The 19,323-nt window shown below is 43.8% G+C and overlaps 1 protein-coding gene across 1 annotated transcript; it reads left to right on the top strand.

Annotated features, from left to right (window-relative positions):
* The first annotated feature begins 11,795 nt into the window (after window positions 1-11,795).
* On the top strand, window positions 11,796-13,418 carry LOC146171067 (uncharacterized). Its single transcript, XM_084586529.1, has one exon. It carries the CDS (start codon window positions 11,797-11,799, stop codon window positions 13,411-13,413), a length of 1,617 nt encoding a protein of 538 aa, XP_084442655.1. The 5' UTR covers window position 11,796; the 3' UTR covers window positions 13,414-13,418.
* The last annotated feature ends 5,905 nt before the right edge of the window (window positions 13,419-19,323 follow it).

A 19,323-nucleotide genomic window follows, 5' to 3' on the forward strand; every position in this document is an offset into this window, starting at 1 on the left:
AGTGTGTCCACGCCGAAGTGTTGAAAACTTACACTCCTCTTCACCTCCGCTATTACTGGCAGGGTATGTACCGCTTCTTGCGTCATTACGTTCGCGCATGCCAGGAATGCCAACGCTGCAAAACCCTCCACACCACTCCAACTTTCCGATGCAGCCCTTGCCCTGCCCCCGCCGGCCGTTCGATCATGTGGGTATTGATCTTTACGGGCCGCTACCAGTCACTCCAGCTGGTAACCGTTGGTCCATCGTGGCTATTGACCACCTTACCTGCTACGCAGAAACATCTTTATCTTCTGCGTCGGCCCCAGACGTTGCGTCTTTCGTCGTGCACCATCTCGGTCTGCGCCACGGTTCACCTAAGGAATTGCTCAGTGACCGTGGCCGTGTTTTTCTTTCCGAGACCAATGAAGCCCTTCTTCAGCAGTGCCGCAATGTCCACCGTTCTACCTAGGCCTACCATCCGCAGGCAAATGGCATCGGACTTGGCAGCGGACGCAACGGACCGAGCACACGCTCATTTTCTGCATGTTTCGAAGGGATACGTGAAAGCATATACGACTGATATCAAGAGCAAGCCAGCGGGAAACAAAACAGCTGATACTGACGAATTGGTGCGACTGTGCGGGACGCTGGAGACGCCCCCTTCGTCTGACCACGTGACCATCGTCTTCACCCGAAGTTGTGAAAAGGACGTCGCAGCTGCTTCGAGAGACACTTGGCAGCGGACGCAACGAACCGAGCACACGCTCATTTTCTGCTTGTTTTGCAGGTTGGAAGTCTCGCAACTTTGTTGCATTACTATTTTTAAGTCTTTTCCGTTGCTTCTGCTGCCAGTTTTTATTACTTTCGACCAACATAAACGTGTTTGTTGCTCATCATGGGAACTGAGATAGCTGATTTGAAGCGTGAAATGCGAAAAGAAATAAGGGAACTGAAGAGTGGAAGAACGGGCTAGTTGGTAATTCATCTTGGAAATCAAACTAGCTCACTTCAAAACAAAGACACAGGAAGAGAACGACTACACGGCGCTGTGTTGTCGTTCTCTTCCTGTGTCTTTGTTTTGAAGTGCGCTAGTTTGATTTCCAAGGAAACTGAAGGCTAGTCTAGAGCACATGAACAAAGATGTCGAGGACTTTCGAACAGACTGTGCTGAACTGAAAAAAGAAAATGCCGCTCTGAAAGTGACAATAAGGAGCTGATTAAAGAAATTGCAAAACTAAAAAAGATGGCAAAAGAAAATTCGATGCGGATCACCGCACAGAATCAGTACTCGAGGAAAAAAATCTCGAGATTAAAGGCATTCCTGAGGACGAAAATGAAAATTTGATTGATGTTCTTGGCAGGCTTGGTGACGCACTTGGCGAATCTATACCACAAGAAGATGTTGGAATCTGCCACTGGGTTCCAGTGCGAAAGACTGCTGCTGACCAGAGAGATGGCTACGACGATACTGTCGAAATAAGGCCCCAGCAAAAAACGAATAGTAACAGCAACCATGTAGTAGCATTCAACAACCGCGCTAAGCGCGATGCCATTCTTCAGAAAGCACGGAGAAGTCGGTTCGGTGCAGATGGACTCGGGTTCTCAGAGAAACAGTCTGTCGTTGTAAATGAGTATCTGTGCCCAAAAATGAAAAACTTGCTTGAAAAGACAATTGGCAAGAAACGGGAGGTGGGCTGGCGTTACGCATGGGTCAGGCATGGCAGGGTTTACGCAAGGAAAACTGAAACGTCCCGAGTTATCCGAGTTGATTTTGAGTCCGACCTGCATAAAATACGCAATGCAACCGCCTCTCCCTAAGTGCCTATGGCCCGCTCTTTTGCACTTGTCTGATTATTTTTGATGGCTGCCTTAACAATGTTACCTGTCTTTCTGGCAACAGTTATATCAGTGAACTGCATTGCAAAACTAAAGTGCGAGAAAGAAAAACGACGAACTGGTTATGTTTTTTTGCCGAATTTCGTATCAAGTTTCATGTTATTATGATTACCAAAACGTGGTATTCTTCTACAGCTGATGTTTTGAATCTCCCAGGATACGCGAGTTTCTTTCTAAACAGGTCCTACCGACGTGGTGGCGGTGTACTACAGCTGGTATCAAAACAGTTTGCATGTGCTGTACAGCCAGACTTTTGTGAAATTAATGCTGATTACGAGGTTATAACGACTCAAAGAGAAAATAAGTTGTTTGCCGTCATTTACCGACCACCTAATGGGAACGTAAACCGCTTTTTTAAGTTCTTAGAAACGCTCTTAAATTTCACAATTACGAATAAGCTTCAAATCATTATAGATGGTGACTGTAACATTAATCTGTTGGGTAAAGCTGCTGCCTCGCGTGACTTCCAAATTTTGCTCAATTCTTATCTTGTGGTAAAGTCATAACAGAGCCAAAACGAATCACCCATCATTCAGAGAGCCTTTTAGATTTATTTGTGACTAATAATGTGAGTGACTCTGTTAAGTCGGGCCGAATAATTACGGGACTAAGTGATCACTTTCCTATATACATGATCTACAAATGTAATGGATTTATTAAAAGAAAGGTTAGCCACTTCGATTCGTACACTGTCAGAGACGTAAGTTCCAGGACCCCAGAGCTGTTTAAGAATGAAATAAGCAGTTTAAACAGGAACCCGTTTTTGAGTGCAAAACTGGTCAGCAAGCACACGACATTTTTCTCTCATTATTTAAGCCATGCTCTCACGCATGTTTTAGGCTGAAAATTATAAACAAATCTAAAACGTTACGCAAGCCTTGGATGACAGATGAGTGTTTTAAAATTATTAAAACATAAGAACAACTATACGCAAAGTTCGTGAAGAGAAGGAGATTGGATGGCCTCACAGCTTTAAAAAAATACAGAAATTCTGTCACAACCATTTTGAGTAAAACAAAAAATGCGTATTTTGAAAACTTATTTAATAACTGAACTAGTCAGACCTATGTTCTCTGGCGCGTACTTAGCAAAATATTGAATACTTGCACACGCAACAGTTAAGTACTTCAACTAATAGTTAATGCTAAAGCACTAAAAGGGAAGGACCTCGCGGATGAATTTAACAAATATTTTACAAATCTTTCCTCAGGAACACCTTTATAAGACAGCGATAATATTAAAAAATATTTAGGTGCACCTAATCCTAAATCTGCCTTTTTTGAACCGACAACTGATGAAGAAATTTACTCTATCTTTATGTCCTTAAGGAATAACAAAGCAGGGGACATTGATGATCTTGAATTTAAACCCATTAAATACGTCTTAGACCTGCTGACTCCAGCTCTTTGACACATTTACAATACGTGTTTACATACTGGTACCTTTCCAGATATTATGCAGTGTGCAAGAGTAGAAGTTATATATAAATCAGGCGATAAAAATAACTTTTCATATTATCGACCGATCTCAATATTACCCATTTTTTCCAATGGTCAAGAAAAAATAATATGCAACGAATCACCAGTTTCTGTGATAAGCGAAAGCTTTTATCTCCACAGCAATTTGGGTTCCGTCAAGGCATATCCACTGAATTAGCTTTGTAACGCAGAAGGAATTAATACTTAGAGGGTTTGAAAATAACAAATTGACCCTAGGTATTGTGATAGATTTCTCGAAAGCATTGAACAGAATTGACCACAAAAGTTTGTCTACAAAATTAGAGCATTATGGGTTTCGTGGAGTTTCTGGTAACCTTCGCGCAAGCGCGGTTCAGGATTTCTGCCGAGGAGACCACAGCCGTCACCGAGAATCGCCCACACACCGTAGGCACTTACCGCAACGGGATGTGAGCGCGAAGCCGTGTCAGGTGAGAAGACTTTTCCTCATATTTAAACAACCGTAAGCAATGCGTCGTGATTAACCAAGCTCACTCTTCTCTATTAAATGTCACTTCAGGTGTGCCGCAAGGCAGCATACTCGGACCGGTTTTATTTATTATCTACATAAATGATATAGTAAACACCAGCACACTTGCATCTTACATCATTTCTGCGGATGACACCAGCATTTTTTTCCAGTCAGCTAGTATTGAAGAGCTCACTGATTTCGCAAATGTTACACTTCCAAATTCTCTCAATGGACTCAGATAGATCTACTACAAATTTGCGTTGCAAAAACAAAAGCAATATTATTTTCTCCTATGCAGAAGGTTATTAGTCAGGATATTGACATAAAACTCGGTTCCGAACAAGTACAAGTCGTTAACGAAAAAAAAAACGTTGGGTGTGACGTTCAGTCAACATCTAAATTGGAATGCCCACGTGAAACGCGTGGCGGGAAACCTGGCAAGAGCTTGTGGCGTGCAGTGTAAGTTTAGAATGATGCTTCCGACTAAAATTAAGCTAATTCTTTATAACTCAGTCTTTGCTCCCCATATTAACTACTGCAGTCTTGTATAGACCGACGCAACTCAATCCAAATTTACCAAATTAATGCTATTACAAAAGAAAACAATTTGTCATGTAGCAAATGCCTGATATGACGCCCATAACAAGAGAACTTTTTGCTTTGTTTAATGTACTCCCCATACACCAGTTACATAAACTTAACCTTGTTATGAAGTACAAACACAGTGTTCAAACTAACAATGAAGCTTTCCTCAACTTATGTAATTACATCGACCTTTAGGAGTGCCCTACATATTCAAAAACAGAGAATACTGGTCTATACCCCCTACCCGCACTAATTAGGGTCGACACATGCAGCAATACCACATGCCTACATATTTGAATTTCCTAGAAAATAAAAATATAGATATAAATAACCTTAGCAAATACAAGTGGCAGAAATACCTTATTCTTGAAGACATATCTGTTTAATTATGTTCATTTCTTCGACACAAATTGCTTTTGTACTGCGGATGTATTGTAACCTTTTGCCATCGTCTATTTTCCTACTTCTATTACATGAAATTGTGTACACCCGATTGTATATTGCCCTTTAGAGCTGCTGCCGCGATTATTTTGTTTTCCTGTTAGATATGTTTCTTTTGTTTTCTGTGCGTTGAATTCTGTGCACATCATACGCGCCTAGTTTTTATCATCCAACGAGCGAGAGTGAGGGTGCGAAGTTACGTCAGCTGTTGTACCCTCGGAGCTGACGAGCACCGATAAGCCACAAGCAGCGCAACGTCGCCACACGGCCGCGCACTTGCTCCGCCAGCCTTCGCAGCAGCCTGGTTACTTTTGGCAAAGACGGTACTCTATTACTGATTACAAATGTACCCCACCTTGTTGAATTCCGCACAAGACATTGCAGTGATGTTTTCTGTTTGCAACGTATGTTCCAGCATTGATGAACAAGGATGAGGACCGTTGCAACTCCTGCCTTTCATTCAAGGAGGCGCAGAGCGAGAGTAGCAGTAGCCACAACCTTCCGATGAGCGAACTTCATGTGCCACGGCGCACAAAGCAAGAGCTTATTGCTGCATGGCAGTCACGGTTTGCAGAGTGCTATGATTGGTACAGTGGATGCTTCCCCCCCCCCCCCCCCTCCCCAACGAGCTGGCAACTCAGCTTTTTTCATGGTGCCACACTCACAACCTTGGCACCGCTGCCGCTGCTGCTGGGCCAGAATTTAGACTACCCCACTGACCCCAATCTAAGGCCCGTATTCAAAAAGGCTGGTATGCTTGCACCAAATTCTGCACTGGTCCCCTGCTGGGGTAGAAGATTGGGTTTGTTGGTACGTGATTGAAGGGAACAAAATGCAGCGCACCAAGACAAGGACGGAGAAAGAAGACACACACTGCGCTACCTTCCCACTAATATTTATTCAAGAAAGGAAGGATGGTTTTTATATTGAAATGAATACAAGTGCACAAAAACAGCACACAAGAAAGAAAATACACAGGACAGACGCTAACTTCATCTGATTTATTCGCCGGTAAGAGCGGAAAATATATATATATAAAAGGAGACATGAGCAGTAAAGAAACACATCGTCAGTTCACAATGCGTGCTCAAGATACCTTACTCTGCGTGCAAAAGATTAACAGATGTGTCACTCACACAGTCATGCCCCCTCTTCCTGATGTGAAAGGCTTCTAATAGTTAACGTGTCGTCTTATCACCGCCTCTGCCAAGTATATTTATCTCCTCCAGCCGCAGCTCACACGTTCTGCAGTTCGCACAATGCTCTGCCAAATGTGTCCCTCCACTCCTTAACGCCCGCAAATGTTCCCCCGCCCGGTCATTCACACACCGCCCGGTCTGGCCTATGTAAGCCCTCCCGCAGGTCAACGGTATCTCGTAAACGACACCGGTACAGCAGTCGACATACTTGTTTGAGTGCTTCTTCATGCAGTCACTCTTCTTTTCGGCGCACGAAATGCGTGAGCAAAATTCGGCGAGATTCTTGTGTGCGGAGAACACCACAGGAACGCCGCGCCGGCTTGCCACTTTTGTCACATGATGGGCAACCTTATGGATATACGGCACCACTACTGGTTTTACCGAGTGCCTTTCTAGTACGTTCGCTTTGGCGAACATGATCTGCTTTGTTTTCCGAAGTAGGGCCTCGGCCACAGAAACAATGACAGCGCAGGAGAACCCGGCAGTAAGTAGCCGGTGTACAGAAAGCTGCTATGCAGCTACACTGCATAGCAGGCGGGCACGACTTAAGAGAGCAGACCCCAGGCATTGGTCGGAAATAGACCTCTTGACAGTTTTCGAGTGAGCGGAATCAAAGGGTAAAAACTCTTTCTGTGCCCCGGAGCGTACTCCCAACACACATGATCAACTCCTAGAGTAAAATTGCCGTCTAAAAACTAAAACGATCCTTGTAAAGGGAATTCGTGCGTAAATCTCAATCCCCTCCCGTTCTGATGAAAGCTTTCCAAGACGCTGCCAACCGCGTCGGTGTAAGAAATGCTATTTAGTTTTTTCAAAACTATAAGAAAATCGTCTACGTACCTAAGAACTTTCAGCACTCCCTTCCCATTAAAGCTTTGCTCAAGGGCGCAGTCAACAAAAGCTAAAAACAAGTTACAAAGCACGGGGGTTACGCAGGACCCAATGCAGATCCCTTGTCTCTGACGATAAAATGTATTCTCAAAAGAGATAAAAGTAACACCCAAAATAAAACTCAAGAACGCGCATAAAATTGTCCACTGAAAGGCCACATGAGTTCTGGAAATCCACAACTTCGCCTTCTTCTATCGCACTCCTAACAACACCGAACAAACCCTCGTGGGGCACAATTAAACAGATCTTCCACATCTACAGAGAACATATAAAAAACTGAAGAATTACCCTCGAGAAACCGTACAACCTGTAACGAGTTTTTTACAGTGAAGCGGTCATGGACCTGTAAAGAGCCTAGGTGTTTCTGCAGGTACTTACTGAGGACGTGCTGCCATATGCCGTTTTCGCTTAATATACACCTAAACGGTGCATCTGCTTTATAGGATTTAGCTGTGAAAAACACAGTGAGCGCATTAAACTTAGCTTCAACACTGCTATTCGCTAAGCCGTTCAGCTCTAATTCCCTGCACATGGCCGCCGCCTTATATTTCACTCCAGTCGCGCTAGATTTAACTGTACCGAAGTTCTTGGCGATAGCCTCTTCGGCACTCGTCTGCTACTCCTCCTCCGCCAGCACAACAAAGCCCCCCTCCTTTTCTGATTGAAGCAGTTGCAGATGATTCTGTTGGAAGAAGGTAACCACATTTCCCAACCCGTCCTTGGAACGACTAGTGGTGGTCCCACTCGTAGTCTTCATCAGCACATGCACTCCATCAAACAGACAACGTTCTTGATTTTTCTCTGTGACAATAATGTTCTTCTCGGCAACCAGGCCGCTTTAGCTTCGCTACTTGCATTGTGCGCTTTCAAAGCACGGATGGTTGTTTTATCTGCGAACATGCGCACTTGGTTGTCAGAGCATTTTTGTATATATTCGTGTTCTTTCAATAAATCATGCAGTTGATAGTCAGCGCTGTTCCCGTCTACTCGCTTGTCCGATGTTTGTTTGCGCTGTGTATTTTAAAAAATGATGCACCAACTAGCTCAACTCACAGTTCTTTTACAGTTATTTTGCTCTTGATTTTCATTCTTTGCTTTTCTTGCAATCTGCTGGTTTATCGTCTCCACAGCGTATACAAAATCAGGCCATCCGCATTATCACCTGCAGCACTTTTTCCACTAACACTCGTCCCATAATATATGAACATCATATCTTATCACTCCACCAGCTCTTTCAGTATCACATTGTAATCGTGTTCTTTAAGCTATTGAATGGCAGCTTGCATTTCCAGTTTGTTATACCGTTACTACTTTCGAACTATAACTCTACAAGATTTGCAGCGAATAACAATTTACTACTCCCGAAAGTTCGTACTAATTATGGAAAAATGACATCTTTTGCAGCCATTTCATTTTGCAACTCATTGCCTTTAATACTGAAGACGTACATCACCTTGCCCACATTTAAGAATAACTTTTCGGGATTCACAATCCCCTTCCTCCATTATAAACCCCGCGCGTAATTAACACGCGTGATTACGCGCGCTGGCAGAGAGGTTGGCGGAGGAGAGGGCATGCTGGCCACCCCCCGCCGCCTCCCGAGCCTGTGGCGACGCGGCCGCGGGCTTCCCTCTTTTCTGCCGGCGTAACCGGGAGACCTCCTCTCCCGTTCCGTGTCGAGGAGCGCGACTGTAGCAACTCGCTCGGGGTTCTTCGGCGATTGATCGCGCAAGCGCGGTTCATGATTTCTGCCGAGGAGACCACCGCCGTCACCGAGAATCGCCCACACACCGTAGGCACTTACCGCAACGGGATGTGAGCGCGAAGCCGTGTCAGGTGAGGACTCTTCCTCTCACCTCCATTGACGCGCTTCGCTATTAGGTGGTTTTCATTTCACCCCCGTACGCGGCGTTCGCTCGCTACACGGTGGTTGTTCTTGATTGCTATTCCCTTGCCGTGTACTCGAGCACAATAAACTCTGTTCGAGTACGTAACTCGTGTTTGTCCCCTCTGGCCCGAAATCGCCGCAGTGGCGACTTCTCGCACCGCGGGTTGGGGGTCACAGCTCTGTCTGCTAGGGCTGGCACGTCGGGGCTAGAAGGCGACTGTAGCATCTATCCCCCCCCCCCCCCCCCCCCCGTGGCGCATTCTTGCGAGAATAGCCCCCATAAAACTTGAAGGAATATTTGTTGAATTGCTGATGTTTTATATTTTTTATGTCTGGTACTTGTGTTAGTGCCTTTGTTTTTGTGTAAAACTACTGATTCGCCTACTTCCTGTGTTAGTGCCTTTGTTTTTGTCTTAAAGTACCGATTTTCCATGTTTTGTATAGTATAACCATTCGCTAACTTTGCTGTTATATTTATTTTGTTGTTGTGATCTATCGAGGGTCCCGGTGCAGTCTTATGACTATGGGACCCTCGTCTGTATTTTATGCATTTTGTAGATATGTTCAATCTAATAAACTTTCACTTTAACTTTAAAAAAGCGAGCAACTCATGTGCAGGAACACTTGGGTCTTTACTGAATTTTGGTCCCCTTTTCAAAATATCGCTAACGTACCCGGAACAACAACGTCACCAATAATTTTCAAATTCTTATGCGTCAAATCTTTCTTTTGCTTGGCCGCTGTCGAACACAACACTTGGTTCAAGGTCTGTGCCTATAGGGACGCTGTCAAGTTAGCTGCGAGGCGATTAACGGCAAGCAGCTTAATCTCAGCAAGCCATCCAGGATCCAAAACATAGCACACGCAACTCGTCTTGACACCTTCTAACTTGTCGCCACAGCTCGGACCTCAAAAGCTTCAATAAACCCTTCAGAAGAACCCAGGGGGGACACAGAAATCCCAACAGGACACTCACATCCGCCGGCACCAGATTATTGCGAAGGAAAAATCCAAGATATCTTGCACGACATGTCAAACCGACGATGAAAGAAACACAAGTGTTGACTTGAGAAGATGAAGGGGATGATGTACATACAAAAGAGCCCTCATATTTGGATAGATAATTTAACAAAACAAACAAAACTTCTTTTAGGGCTAGATGGTGCATAGCTTATTTTGAAATCAGTACAAGCGCACAAAAACACGCACACAAGAAAGGGAACACACAGGACAGGCGCTAACTTCATCTGATTTATTCGCAGGTAAGGGCGGAAAATATATGCATAAAAGGAGATAGGCGCACCAAAGAAACACGTCGCCAGTTCACAATGCGTGAACCATCGTGAAACTATACAGCCCTAAGAGAAGTTTTGTTAAAATTGGTTTTATACCACCGCATATCACATGCGCCTAAAGAACATGCGCTAGCAAGACTTATCAGCCAAATACGCAGTCTCCTTCGGCAACAATGCAACGGAAGGGCTATTTATACATTCATCTTTCGAAAAAGGAATCCATGCAGTTTCAGCTATTTCATGCGTTAACCGGATTTTGTGCACTTTTAAAACCAAACCTTATTTTAGATGTTGAATGCAATTGCAAATACGGCAATGAGCGGATAAACCTTTACTGCACACGATACTAACTCCTACTAAGTGTTGTAATGCACGTTACCCGGTGCATTTCAACCCTTACACTGTTGTGAAAATAAATCACTTAGGAAGGGGGCTATGCACGACCCAATGCAGATGCCTTGTTCCTGAAGATATGGTTTTCTGTCTAATACTATGAAAGTAGAAGTGAGTTAAAATCTTAATAGTAAAAATCCGTTCACTGAAATACCACAAGCCTCCATCACTACGGACCGATTGCCGTTCAAAATGCTTGTGGTATTTAAATGAACGGATTTTTAGAACTATTAGTAAGATATGTTGACGACTATTTCATTGCACTTAATAAAATGACGATTCCTTCATGGATGACGATTTTAATGTCCTCGCATTGTTTCGTGATCACTTCAAACCTCTAGAACTAATATTCGAATTGCCTGAAACAGGAGTTATATTCCTAGATATTAACTTCATACTGCATCATGATCGGACGTGTTGGATGTTCAAACCTCGTGGCGAAAAACTATTGTTACCTTCATTACACTCTAAACTTGTGAGACGTTTCATTGCTCGCCTTTCAATTCCTAATTCTCAAGAAGTCTTGGCTGCGCCTCATGCATGACAGTTTTTCACAATAGTGCAAGCAGCTGGAATACGCCGGGTACCCTTCCCATCTTCTTGTGTCTGTGGCTAAAGGTGTTCTGAAGAAAGTATATCAGAAAAAAGCGGATGTTAGTCTAGAGACCCCGTGTAAGAAGAAAAAAGTTGTCATCATCCCTTACATTCATATGCTGTCCCATAATCTAAAAAACGTTGCCCAGAGATCGGGAGCTAGAGTTGCTTTTTTTACTCCGAATCAATTGGTTTATCTATGCACTAAAACTTCGTCAGAAGTCTAGAAGACGATAGACTGCACGAAGAAACAAAAAAAATTGTTAGTTACATCCAAAATGTAGTCTATCAGATACTTCTCTCTGCCTCTCAAGAGAAAGGAGCGCAGCTTGTACGAGCAAAAACAGTCAGCAGGGAGACCTGCAGAGAAAGAAAAAAAGCGCACTGATCCTGAAGCATCAGTGGAGCCAGTTGAAGAATACAGCTGTGGTGGATCGTGTGACGCGAGCCTGCTCCAGGAATGCAGAAAGCTGCATGCCACCGCCACTGGGGACAAAGATCTTTCTGATGTTGAGCAATTAACATTCGCATAGTGCCACTCAAGTGAGGACGAATCTCCGGAGGCAATCTACGCAAATAGGCGAGTTCTGTTCCATCGCAGTGATACAGGTGAAGCTGCCATTAATGCTGATGTGTGCATTCGATTAAACAAAGTGGGCATGGGATGGCAGCGGTGACAATGGTCGCTCAAAACCATTTCTGTTTATTCGTCCAGGCTACAGTCATCGCCACGTGCCTTCCTGTCTTCGCCTTGGTACCGTTGCCTATCTGCGTTGAAGCATCTACACAACAACTCCAGACTGACGTGTGCCTGGCGCAGGGCGGTCCCCAGTCCCACGAACCTGGCCATTCGGCTCGGCCCCATCTACGGTACAGCGCGACGTGGGAATTCATTGGGACAGCCACATCAACATCGCCAACCTTTCCATCGGGCTATAAATTCACGCCCCGAACCTTTGCTCCCTTCAGTGGGCATGGGATGGCAGCGGTGACAATGGTCGCTCAAAACCATTTCTGTTTATTCGTCCAGGCTACAGTCATCGCCACGTGCCTTCCTGTCTTCGCCTTGGTACCGTTGCCTATCTGTGTTGAAGCATCTACACAACAACTCCAGACTGGCGTGTGCCTGGCGCAGGACGGTCCCCAGTCCCACGAACCTGGCCATTCGGCTCGGCCCCATCTACGGTACAGCGCGACGTGGGAATTCATTGGGACAGCCACATCAACATCGCCAACCTTTCCATCGGGCTATAAATTCACGCCCCGAACCTTTGCTCCCTTCAGTGGGCATGGGATGGCAGCGGTGACAATGGTCGCTCAAAACCATTTCTGTTTATTCGTCCAGGACAGTGAAATTCCACCCCTTTTGTCTAAGCGTTCTGACAACATTTTCTTGCTGCTATTCCCATGCCCAAGTATTTTGGTTTCTATTGCCGCCGAGTGTGTTCATGTTACAAAAATGCTTCTTCTAAGCGGTGACGTGGAGCTGAATCCCGGCCCTAACAATGACTGCAGCAAGAACCACAGTGAAGTGTTAACTGCTATTCAGAATCTAACCGTGCATCTTGACGAGCGACATGACAAACTGATAACTTGTATCGATGAAATAAAAGAAAATCAAAAACAGTTGGATAGCAAAGTATGTGCCCTAACTGAAAGACTTGCTACGCTAGTAGAAAAGGTGCAGTCATTTGAAAGTACATGCGATGAAACGCATTTGGAAAATTTGATTACAACTGCAACTAGGAACGAAAGTGTCTCTCTTCAATCACGGCTAGATGAATACGAAGACCGGTCCCGCAGGGACAACCTGGTGTTTTATGGGATTTCCGATTGGATATCTGAGACTTGGGCTGCCTCTGAAGAAAAAGTTCGAGAAATAATTGCTAAGTTGTTTGATTTGCATTTAGCCGACGACGCTATTTCTCGTGCACATAGATTAGGTGCATTCGTCCAGGACAGGCACCGGCCTGTCGTAGTTCGTTTTTTATCGTTTAAAATTAAAGACGCTATCTTGTCACAAAGGTCGAAACTGCGAGATACCGGCATTTCAATCAGCGAAGACTTCTGCAGAGCCACCCGTAAAAAGCTGATTGATTTTGCCAAATCTTCCGGGAAGAAATATCAGTTAAAATACAATAGAGTGGTTATAAACGGCAAGAGCTATGTGTACTGTCCTGTCACTGACCGCGTTTCTGAGGCTGCGCCAAGCCGCGAGCACTCTCCAGATCTGTCCCGACCGTCATCTTCTAATACAGATGTCACGCCTCCCCCTTCATAGCCACAAGCGAGATTACATCTACGCTCTTCACTGCAAGAACTTTCCTTTCTGCTTTGCAACATTCGAAGCGTCATAAACAAACGAGAAGCTTTGTCAGCTTTTATAGACACATGCTCATCTGAAATTGTTATTTTAACTGAAACGTGGCTCTCCGCGAACATTGACAACTGCGAAATCTTAGACTGCCAAAAGAAGTACAACATCTATCGATGCGACCGGGACAGTCGGCCTGGTGGCGGCGTTTTGGTTGCAGTCTCCGATACACTTGTTTCTTTTCACGTTCAGTTGGTTTCTACACTTGAAATTGTTTGCGTCAGTATACGTTTCAATCACATGGATTTCCTTTTATGTGCCTGCTATCGTTCACCCAGTTCGCCCATCGGCTTCTCTATCGACTTTCATGATGCTTTGAATATCTTGCATCAGAAGTTTCCTCGGTCCCCTATTTTTGTCCTAGGTGACTTCAATTTTCCAAACATCAACTGGTCCCTATCCTATCCTGAACCTACCGTTAATTCTTCAGAGTGTACTTCTTTCATTAACGCATGTTCTGACTTTAATCTAACTCAGCTTGTTAAAAGTCCAACTCGCGTTACTCAGTCTAGTGCAACTATTTTGGATCTAGTGCTAAGCACACACCCAGACTTTGTTCATTCCCTTTCCGTTTTACCAGGTCTGAGTGATCACTCAGTCGTTGTTTTTAATGTGTCTACCACCTCACCTCGTAAGCAAAGCAGGTTGAAACTAATTAGGGATTACGCAAGAGCAGACTACTCATCAATTAATATCGAGCTTCAAGTTTTCGTAAATGAATTCCTTGAGATGTTCTCCAAGCGATCGGTTAATGACAACTGGCTCATTTTTAAAACCAAAATTGCTGAACTGACTAACAACTGGGGATTTGCGGCCAGTACGTGTACACTCACACCCGTCTATCATCTTTTGTAGTGAACGATCGGCCAGCGCACCTGCGCATCTACCAGCGACATCGCCTGTGAACGGTTCGTCGACACGTGGTGGACTCATCGCCACCGATACGCCTTGAACATCGTCTTTGGATCACGTGCGGGACATCACTGACGCCTGGTGGACGAAGAAACCTATAAAACGCGCTTACACCGACACTCCTGTGGGATTTGCGGCCAGTACGTGTACACTCACACCCGTCTATCATCTTTTGTAGTGAACGATCGGCCAGCGCACCTGCGCGGCTACCAGCGACATCGCCTGTGAACGGTTCGTCGACACGTGGCGGACTCATCGCCACCGATACGCCTTGAACATCGTCTTTGGATCACGTGCGGGACATCACTGACGCCTGGTGGACGAAGAAACCTATAAAACGCGCTTACACCGACACTCCTGTGGGATTTGCGGCCAGTACGTGTACACTCACACCCGTCTATCATCTTTTGTAGGTGAGTGAGGAACCTAGTGCCTGCTTTCTGTCACCAATATTGTGCCGCAGATCCCCTCGAAGCGTCGGTTGTGCAGTGTGATACTGGTTCTGTCTCATGTAAATAGACCTGGATTTGCAATGGGAGTAGATGTGGTCACATACCGAATACGAATAGGCCGTTTTTGCCCGAAGCAACGGCACAATGATGAGGAAAGATCACAGAATTGGGCAACCGCTGTTCTTCTTAACCGCTGGTGCCCTCGAAGCAGAGTTGTTGTTGTTTTATTTTGTCTTGCTAAACTTTTACTATGCTGTGGTGATGTAGAAACAAATCCGGGCCCCGAAAAGTACGGCCAAATTCTCGAAGCCCTGAAAGAAGCCGCTGCCTCGCGAGATAAATTTGAAAGGGATCTTCAGGCCAAGATAAAAGATATTTCTACAGGAATCACTGACATCAAAAAGCGCATTTCAAAGGTGGAAACCGCCTTGGAGGGCCTTGAAAATAACGAAAAAGTAGCTGAAGTTCAAAGCTCAATAGATGACCTTAAAATGGAATGCACGCGCCAGCAAAAGGGCCAGCAAGTTCTGGCTGACTTTCTGGATGACATGAACAATCGGTCCCGACGGAAAAATTTAATTTTCAATGGTCTACGGGAAAAAGACAAAGAGAGCTACGAAACATCAGAGGCAGTCGTGGTTGATTTCTGTAAAGCCAATCTTGGTGTTGATATCTCCGATATCGAGCGTGCCCATAGAATTGGCAGCCAAAGAAAAGAACATCCCAGGCCACTGATTGTTAGGTTTGCTAGTTTTAAAACTAAAATCAAAATTTTGGCAAACGCTTTTAAGCTAAAAGACGTAACTGATAAGGTATGAATAGAAGAGGACTTCTCACCTCGTGTCCAATTCGTGCGAAAACAGCTCCGTGATTTCGCTCGCGAAAATCGCAAAGAAAAGGAAAAAATGCGCCTTTCATTTGACAAACTTTTCTTGGGCAAGAAAAAGTACTGCTATGATTCCGCTAATGGCTGCGTTCGTCAGATATCAGCGCAGGTAGAGGAGCCATGACTGCAGAATGCTTCGCCACATCGAAACGCCCAAGCCGCATTTTCATTACTGTACGGGAACTTTCGAAGCATTTTGAATAAACAGGATGATGTAGTAACCCTCACACACACTTGCGCTGCGGATGCAATTGTAGGCACTGAGACATGGCTTACCCCAGATATAGAAGACAAGGAAATCTTGCTCTCAAAAGAATTTTTCTTGTATCGAAAAGACCGTCAACTCAGAAGAGGTGGCGGCGTTCTAATCGGCGTACGGAAAAACATCAGCACAAAAGTTATTGATATTGATAGCCCATTGGAAATTTTATTTGTTGCCTGTTACCTGCCAGCCACTACGCTCGTGATTGGTGCCTGTTACAGACCTCCTGACTATTCTCTGAACTTCGCTGACGAACTGTGTGACGTATTATCACATGTGCAATTCCAGTATGCAAATGCAGCGATTTTGTTAGCCGGTGATTTCAACTTTCCTCATTTGCTGTGGAAAGATACTCCGACATTAGACGAGCGCCTCCCGAATGAATGTAAAGACTTTCTTAACTTATTATCATTGTTTCAATTGACACAGACTGTTCTGACTCCGACGCGCGCAGATGCTATCTTAGATTTAGTTCTTACAACACATCCCGAAAGTATTAGTACGCAAGTGATAGAGTGCATCAGCGACCATCATGCAATTCACTGTTTATTCAGGTCTTGTACACCAAAAAAATCTGTACGCGAAAAGATTATTTGTGATTATGCTAATGCTGATTGTGATGGCCTGAACAGCGAGTTTGAAATGTTTTGTCATTCCTTTTTGCAGAACTATAAATGTTCTACTGTCTCTAAAAACTGGACTACATTTCGAGATGAACTCAAAAGACTACAAGAAAAATATATAAAGAAAAAGTGCATTCACATTACAAATGATCAGCCATGGTTCTCAAGAGATATAAAACGTTCCCTAAATAAAAAGAAACGGTTGTACAGCAAAGCTTCACGTAGTCAGACTGACGCTGACTGGTCAGAATATTTGGATTTTGCAAGGGTATGCAAACAAGAAATTGAGAAGGCCAAAGACAACTTTTATAACACTGATATGCCAAACTTTTTGCGTACCAATCCACAAAAATTTTGGAGGGTCATTTCACCTGCGTCTTCGAGGGAACTTCCGAACCTTAAACATGATTCTGGTATTTATTTAGAGCCCGAGGAAGTTGCATGCGAACTCAATGATTACTTTTGTAGTGTTTATCAGGACGAACAAACCACATGTTCACCTAGCTTAAGTCCTCATGCTACAAACCTCATGCCTAGCATTACCATAAAGACAGGAGGTGTCCTTAAAGCGATTGAACGGTTGCCATCGTCCTGCAGCCCTGGGCCTGATAATATCACTGCTAAGCTGCTAAAGATTACAAAACTCAATTCGGCACAAATTCTTGCTTGCATTTTTCAGCAATCGCTTGATGAAGCACACGTTCCAGATGACTGGAAAATTGCCTACGTAGTTCCCGTGTATAAGACAGGTGATCGGAATAGTAAAAGTAATTATAGGCCCATATCTCTTACATCTATAGCGTGCAAATTACTTGAGCATATTTTATCTTCCCAAATGATAAATTTTCTCATCAGTGAGGATATACTTTTTGCTAACCAGCATGGTTTTCAGCGTGGGCGGTCGTGTGAAACCCAGCTTTTTGAGCTAACTACAGACATCCACTACAGTTTACACAATTTAGAACAGATAGATGCCATATTTATTGATTTCGAAAAAGCCTTTGATCGCGTAGCACATAAACGATTATTACTTAAAATGAGGCACATTAACATTAATAGCACAGTGGTTAATTGGGTTGAGGAATATTTGAGCAATAGGCGACAGGCCGTTAAAATAGAGCATGCCCTATCTTCATTTCAGGTAATAAAATCCGGTGTACCCCAGGGTTCCGTCTTAGGGCCCACATTATTCCTGATATACATAAATGATATCTCTCTTAACATTACTTCTTCGCTCAGATTGTTTGCAGATGATTGCGTTATTTATCGCTCTGTGACTAACCTCACCGAATGTTTACAACTAGAAAATGACCTACAACGCCTAATCAAATGGTGCTCTGAATGGCAGATGATTATGAATATTAAAAAAACTAAACTTGTTCGTTTCACAACACGTAATCAAGCAATTTACTACACTTATAAGATTGATAACCTAGCCATTGAGAACACATCCAGTCACAAGTACTTAGGAGTATACCTGTCAGCCAACCTGTCTTGGAACACACACATTGACAACATATTAGGGAACTCTTACAAAACCCTGGGTTTCATGCGACGGTCATTACGTCATTGCAACAAAGACACTAAACTTCTTGTTTATAACACAATCGTACGGCCGAAACTCGAATATGCCTCGATTATCTGGAATCCTCATCAATCATACCTAATAGCTAAACTTGAATCTCTGCAAAACAAAGCTGCGCGTTTTATTGCATGCAATTATTCCTCGTATTCTAGCATTTCTTTAATTAAGCGAGAGTTAGGTCTCCGGCTTTTAGAGATCAGGCGAAAAATTAATCGCCTAATATTTTTCCACAAGCTTTACTATAACCCTTCAAATTACAGCATCGAGAAAATAAAACGGGCCACTCAAATCTTTCCTCGCCGCGACCATGATCACAAAGTGGAGCCTTCTTTTGCGCGAACAAATTTGTTAAAGTATTCATTCCTTCATCTCTCAATTAGTGAATGGAACGATCTAAATAAAAATATTGTTTGCCTCACGAACCATGAAAAATTTAGAGAAGCCTTGGAAACGATGTTCCCTGCTTAGTCGGAAATGTTTAATAAATTGAGAACTACGCCTGTTTTATAGTTTTTACGCTCGTTTATTTTTGTTTTTCTCTGATTTGTGCTCGTGTTGCCATTGATCTACGTATGTAATATTGTTTGTAATTGTTTGTTAGTTCTGTATATCACTTTTTCTCATTTTTTTGTTGTTAACATGTGATGACACTATGAAACGTTTGTACAATGTTATTATGACTTCTCCCCCCCCTATGTAATGCCCACTTGGGCCTTTAGGGTAATTAAATGAAATGAAATGAAATATGTGCCCCTGCGTAGGATACGAAAGCTCGCCTTGGTTTACGCCGACGCTGAAACGGCTGTTGAACAAAAAGAAGCGCATTTTTAGGCGAGTCAGGAAAGATGGGCCGCTTATCACCGTGTGGCTGATGAATACACAAATGCATTATCTGTCGCCAAACACGCTTTCTTCAATAAAACACTTCCATCCTTGTTAAACAACAGCCCCCGCAGGTTTTGGAACATTATTAATGGGAACGAAAAAAAACCCATAGACCTTACATCTGATGACGATCTACCTATTCCGAGAATTCATTGTTGTACTGTCTTAAACTCCATTTTTTTCGTTGTCATTTTGTACCATTGTGCCATGTT

Source organism: Amblyomma maculatum, unplaced genomic scaffold, assembly GCF_055883805.1.
Source record: "Amblyomma maculatum isolate TAMU_Amacu unplaced genomic scaffold, ASM5588380v1 scaffold_23, whole genome shotgun sequence".
Taxonomy (NCBI): Eukaryota; Metazoa; Arthropoda; class Arachnida; order Ixodida; family Ixodidae; genus Amblyomma; species Amblyomma maculatum.